Source organism: Rattus norvegicus, chromosome 11 (genome assembly GCF_021556685.1).
Source record: "Rattus norvegicus strain SHRSP/BbbUtx chromosome 11, alternate assembly SHRSP_T2T, whole genome shotgun sequence".
In the NCBI taxonomy this organism is placed as follows: Eukaryota; Metazoa; Chordata; class Mammalia; order Rodentia; family Muridae; genus Rattus; species Rattus norvegicus.
In genome coordinates this window covers 44806688-44813268 of record NC_141544.1, presented here as the reverse complement: position 1 = coordinate 44813268, position 6581 = coordinate 44806688, and the positions used below count along the sequence as shown (strand labels likewise).

Sequence of the window (6581 nt, the reverse complement as noted above, 5' to 3'; positions counted from 1 at the left end):
CAGGTTCTAGACATGGCAGAGATGTTGACGATGCATATGCAAAGAATCTAAATGTAAACCTAGTTTCAGATTTAATTTTCCGATCTTGTTCGGGTTCAAGAGTCTAGCGGGACCACGGCACCTATGGACTACAACTCCCAGCGTGCAAGAGGTTCTTACCCACACGCCCCGGCTCCTGGTGCGTTCATTTCCCAGAAAACCGAGCGATCACGCCGACGCGCGCATGCGCTCTGGCATCACTAGTCTCTTACTTGGGTTTGACCTACAGCTGCCCGGGAAAAGATGGCCGCACCAGCAACATCCGTGCTGTCCCGACAGGTAGAAGCTGACGGGAGGGTCCCTCCTGGGGTTCCCGGTCCCCGACTCCCAGCGCTGCGTGTGAGGCTGTGGCTGAGGGGTCAAGCCGCCCACCAGGGTCGTGGGGCCCGGCCATTTCAGGAAGCGTGGGGCTGATTCGCGTTTTTTTCCCCGTGGGGAGTGGGCACGAATTGCGCTATCTTGACCTTGACATCCAGGAGTCGATGCATAGCTGAGCAGCTGGCAAAGGCATGGGAGAGAGAATTGGGGAAAGCACACGTCTGGCCTTGTTCGTAAACCTGCCAGGGCTAGCTGCTGCTTGGCAGTATTGAGTGTTCGTAAAGCGCATTCCATGTGTTTATAAAGAAGGAAGAAAGGGTTAAACCTCTTCTTTGGCTGGCAGCCAGTAAGTGGTGAGATTGCAACGGGCCAAGTCCAGCAGAAACTGGAATTGGGTGGATCATCTGCCCTGATGATTTTAATTTGTACTTAATTCATAATTTTTTATCAAGGCCTGAGAAAGCTTTTTAACCCTCATAGCCAGTTCTAGTCGAGTACACCCTAGAGATGGGAGTATAGACAGTGACCTGTGCCCTTGAGAGGTGCTTTTTAAATGGCATTCCAGGCTTCTCCAGTGACAGACTCAGTGCCTGGTGCTATATCAAAAGATCTTTGGTGTTTGATATCACTTCAATTCCTTAGCACATAGGTTTACTCGAATCAAGGCTGGCCTCCTCTTATGTTCATTAAAGTTTTTCCCAAAGGTGATAGAAATATAAATCCTCCACTTTGCTAAAGCATTTTCCTCAAATGTGATAAAGCTCTTGACTTTTTTTTTTTTTTTTTAAATTCAATTTTGAGAAGCTAGCATTTTCTTTCTCAACTACCCAGGGAGGAAGGCAGTTGAAAGACAGTTTCTGAAGCAGTTTGGGGTGACTCTCAATAGGGAATGTATAGGTAATAAGGAGCAGTTCCCAGTCATGTAAGCTTTGTGACGATAATGTAAAAGAATTATGCAGCTCTTTGATTGGAATATTTTAACCTATTGCTAAGCTAATGCAGAAACCCTGTCTCATCTATTTTCTTCTGTTCTAAAGGTGCGGAGTTTCAGCACATCTGTGGTCAGGCCCTTTTCGAAGCTTGTAAGGGTATGTCAGCTTGCATTTGTCTGTGGGGGGGGGGGGGGGGTTGGAAAGCAGTGAGGGAGTGAGTTGAACAGAAACACCGTGAAGTGTGTGTGCGATTACTAAACTTGGTCTGCAAGGATAGCAGTTCTCAAACGACTGCCTGGGATGCAGGGGATGCTGTCAGGTGCCTGTCACATAGGGTGGGCTCAACCCTAGTCTTTAATGTTCTAAAATGTACTTGTTTGGGCCAGCAAGAGGGCTCAGTCGGTAAAGGCTGGTGATGACAACACACACACAGGGTATGTATAAAAGAATCTTAAATTGTTTTTTCTAGTATTCCTCCATAGACAAGCTAGCCTTTCCTTCTCTTTTTATGAAGGAGCTATTTGTAACAAAAGAAAGTAAAGTACCCAGATTCTAACATAGTCGATACTCTGTGTTGCCTCTTGACTCTGGCAGCAGTGAGGTATGCCTGCAGTCTGCACCTTTTTTCCCTCAAGTAGAGTCAACACTGACAGGTACTGTTCCAGGCACCAACAACAGTCTGACTGAGCATTGCAGAGGTCTGCTGGCCTCTTTCTTTTTTTTTTCTTTTTTTTTTTTTTCGGAGCTGGGGACCGAACCCAGGGCCAAGCGCTCTACCACTGAGCTAAATCCCCAACACCCCTTTTCTTTTTAAACCAGGAGTCTGACTGACCCCCATGCAGGCAGCTCCACCCTCTTACGGAATTCGGATTGGAGTGTGGCTGTGTGTGCATTTGTTTTGTAATCCTTTATTACTCGTTCATGCATGGCAGAATGTAAGGATACTCTGGGCTGCCGTGTGCTCTCTGACACCTGGGTCAGTCACTGCACTCACACTCTCCTCAGGACTAGCAAGGCAGAATGCTCTGGGGCACGTGAGATGGGACTAACAGCAGTACACACTACACTTCCTAACACCACCAAATCCCTTCATCCTCTGTGGGTGGAGCCATTTTATCCCTCCCGAGAACTTCATAAAACACCATTACCATGATGGGGACGCACGCCTGCACTTCTTACACGCTGTCCCCCTCCGCTTACCTTCACAACTGCCTGCCATGGTACTAAGTAAACTCCTGTGCTTAAGGACAGCACTGTCACTGCGGTCATGAGGTCAAAGAAAGCAAAAGCTTGCCATAACAGTTGCAGGCAGGGAGGCTGGGAGGGACACGGGACACTGCCTTCCCTGCCCCTCCAAAGTTAGGGCAGGTCCTGGCCAGGGAGTCATCCCTGGTTTGTGAATTCTCACTTAGGCTGCCCCTTGGTGAAGTATTTAAATGGTGTGGCAGTGGGAACGTGGTCTTAGCTTAGGAGTGATTCTGTTCCTGGCTTAGCTACCTCACTCCCCTCCTCCTCTTGTCTCCAGCCCCCTGTCCAGGTCTACGGCATCGAAGGCCGCTATGCAACCGCCCTGTACTCTGCTGCGTCTAAGCAGAAAAGGCTGGACCAGGTGGAAAAGGAGTTGCTGCGAGTGGGGGTGAGGAGCTCTCCTGTTGGACCTGTTCCCGCATTGTCTTCAGTTACTGTAACAGGGCATGACCTTAAAGAGAAGCACTAGACACTACAAAGAATGTTTACTGCAGACATGCTGTTGATGATGAGACAGCTTTATTATTCTGAAACTTTTCTGTAATGTGAGCCAGGAGATGCATAAGTTCATTACCATGAACCCAAGTTTTTCAGCTAGAAAATAAAAGTAACTCAAGAGCACCCGCCATTTTAGACAAGAATCTAAAGACCGAGTTAATGTTTATAAGCCTAGAGTGGGAGAAATGTCCTCGACTCCATCTTCACGGTACTGAAGTTATATTTTCTTCCTGAACGTTTCTTTAGAAACTTTTCCTGGGTTTAATTATTTTTTTTTAAACGTTTCTTTCTTTCTTGGGAGTTGGGGAGTGTCAGGCACGCACAGTGCAAGTGCAGAGGTCAGAGTCCTCCCCCTTTACACTGTGAGTTCTAGGGGTCAAACTCAGGCCAGCGGCCTTGGTAGCAAGCACCTTTGAGCTCAGGCCATCTTGCCCTTCCTGGGTTTGTATAATTACTTTGGTCCCAAGATGTGAAGGAAGAATGGCTGGGTGCACAGTCGGAGTTGGGTGCCAGCAAAGTGAGACAGCAGCTGCCCAGGCTGCAATTTCCTCTTTGCATTTTCTCCTGAAACACAGAAGAGGAAAAGCAGCCTTGTGAATTAGCAGAAACCCAAGTGTGACTCGGGTCAGAGGCCACCCCTTCCATTTCCTCTGGGGTAGCTGCCCCTAAGGCTGTAGGGCTCCCATAAAGGAAGAGTTGAGAGAGAATAAAGTCGGTCGCTAAGAGAAAAGATGGTTTTCCAGTTACATGTTTTAAGAATGGTGTATATTTTGTAATCCACACATCTACTGAAGAGAAAAGGCCCGGCCACACAGGATAACACCGTGTCCTCTGTTTATCGGCTGCGTGTGGTCAGTTCTGCTCTCCCTGAGCCAGGAAGTCCTGTTCACCATCAAGATGGTGATTTGGACGGTGGACATTAGAATGGGGTTGAGGCAGGCAAGATGGCTCATTGGGTAAGAATACTTGCCCCCAAGCCTGACAGCTGGAGTTCATTTTCTGGGACTCACATGGTGGAACGAGAAAATTGAGTCTAAGGCTGTAGGGCCCCCTTGTTTGTCCTGCACACATTCACTGTGACCCACACAGGTACAGGTGCGTGCCCTCCTACCCCCACCCCTCCCTGCCCCCCCTTCTTTCTTTCTCTGCCCCCCCTTTTCCCATCCCCCCTTTCCTCTCTCCCTCTTCCAATGACTTAGGTTTTGGCTTAATAAAATCCAGAAGTCTGTCATAGAGGAAAAAGAGGGGTGACAGTTATCTGAGGTTCTGAACATAAGTGAGATTATGAGGGTGGGGAGGGGTGTGGATAAAAGAGGTCACCCTGACTGTCTCCTGGATTTTGCTAGCAGACACACGAACTGTGCAGCCTCTCCAGTGTAAATCGTAGCATGGAAGTCTTTGCATTCTATGGCAATGGCCTAAATTCTGGCCAGGAGCCACTGAGGTGCTGGGAGTAGCTGACAAGCAGGAGGACACATTTACCAGGAAGGTGCCCACCCAGGAAGAACCGCTGCGGGTCCTAGAGCCCTGGGCGGCTGCTGAGAGCAGGGGATGAGATGGATTGACAAGGTGTTGTGACTTTCGCCCTCTCAGACCAGTCTCTCAATGTTAGGTTTGTTCCAGGACCTCTGTTGGAGGGAGGGCACACCTAGGGTCTCCTGAGACACAGAAGCTCAAGGGTTCTGTACTTGTGGGTGGTGCCGTGAGGAAAGCGGGCTTGCCGTGTCATACATGGTGAGACTTTGGCTGCTTAATTCTCGTGATCCTTCTTAAAAATGCATGCAAGAAACTCCAGAAGGTGTTTTTGAGGTTCCTCAAAACATGGTTTTAGTCCCATGTGAAGTCAGCTGGGACTGTGTGTGCTTTCAGCAACTCTTGAAGGACCCCAAGGTGTCCCTTGCTGTTCTGAACCCCTACATTAAGCGCTCCATCAAAGTGAAAAGCCTGAAGGACATCACTACAAAGGAAAAATTCTCTCCGCTGACGGCCAACCTCATGAGTGAGTGCTGGGGTCCCAGTGGGCTTTTCCTAAATCCCTGTTGGGTATTTAAAAACAGCGCTCATAACCACTGAGCGCCTCTCCAGACCCCATTCATATCCTTAAAGGACTGAGTATGGTATTTTCAGGCTACAAGGTGTCATTGCTTTCGGTGGCTCAGTGAGTTTCCTGTCACTTTCCCAGATTTACTTGCTGAAAATGGTCGCCTAGGCAACACCCAGGGCGTCATCTCTGCCTTCTCCACCATCATGAGTGTCCACCGTGGAGAAGTGCCGTGCACAGTGACCACAGCGTTTGTAAGTAACAGCTCTTGCTGCTGCACTGGGGACATGGCTGGTCCCTCGTGAGGTTCTGTCAACTTCCACTCAGAAGACCCAGTGTGTGTCCTATTAGTGATTAGTCGTGGGGGTCTGAGTGTTTTATGAAATAATGACTTAGGCCCTGTTACAACCTGAAGTCTTAAATGGGATGGGAGCATTTACCTGTGGGTTGGGGTGCACAGGCCCTCTGATCCACTGGAATGAAATGTTAACGAGTCACCGTTCTTCAGGGCTGCCATCTGCTGGGGACCTTGTAATGTGTTACTGCTCTCAGAAAATAGGCATCCAATTGAACTGTAATTGTCCTTATTTTACAGTCAGGAAGCCCAGCTCAACAAGACAGGCTCAGGATCTGAACACAGGCTCTCCTCTCAGAGGCCCATACTCTTTATGCATTATATGCCCTGCGACAAGTCATTTTATTGTTCTCCCCATGACATAGGTCAACCAGAACAGGAAAGGTGTTTGATGCAACACATGAGTAGTAGTGTACAGCCCCTGGCCTCATCCAGGTTGTAGTTCAGTTGGGGGGGGTGGGGAGCTTGTGTGGCCAAGCCCTCTGCCTAAAACCTGTGCATTAGAGCATGCATTGTGGTGTGGCCATTCCCCAGGCCCCCACCCTCACCCCAAAACACTCAAGCACACACTCACACATTCGTGCATGCATGCATACACATGTGCACACAGGTCAGTCAGGAGTCACTGGCCTGTCTTGGTTTCATACCCACTGTGGTATTTCTCTCTCCTTTGACTGTGTTTGCTGCTGTAGTGCTCTGCTTAAAGGATTGTTGCTTCTTTTTCAGCCTTTAGATGAAGCTGTTCTCTCTGAGTTAAAGACAGTGCTGAATAGCTTCCTGAGTAAAGGCCAGATACTGAACCTGGAGGTCAAGGTGGGTTTGCATAATTGTGGAGTGTGTTAGTGCCAGGGCAGGGCTTACACACAATGGTTCTGACTCAGGTGTAGTTCCCATTTGTGTGGTGGGTAGCCTGCCTACCCCGGGATGTTCTCATCTGCACTGTGTTTCATGTGTGTGGCCTGTTTTCTTTCCTAGACTGACCCATCAATCATGGGTGGGATGATTGTCCGAATTGGAGAGAAATACGTTGATATGTCTGCAAAGAGCAAGATTCAGAAGCTCAGCAAGGCCATGCGGGATCTGCTCTGAGAGACTGTCACCTGTGTGAGCGCTTGTCTTTGGAGCACAATAAAATGCTTCCTGAACAGAG

The 6581-nt window shown here is 48.8% G+C and overlaps 1 protein-coding gene across 1 annotated transcript; it reads left to right on the top strand.

The window, feature by feature from the left end:
* Positions 1–278: 278 nt before the first annotated feature.
* Positions 279–6581, top strand: Atp5po (ATP synthase peripheral stalk subunit OSCP). Its single transcript, NM_138883.1, has 7 exons — positions 279–318; positions 1395–1445; positions 2815–2925; positions 4905–5034; positions 5218–5330; positions 6158–6244; positions 6407–6581. Exons 1-7 carry the CDS (start codon positions 283–285, stop codon positions 6518–6520), a joined length of 642 nt encoding a protein of 213 aa, NP_620238.1. The 5' UTR covers positions 279–282; the 3' UTR covers positions 6521–6581.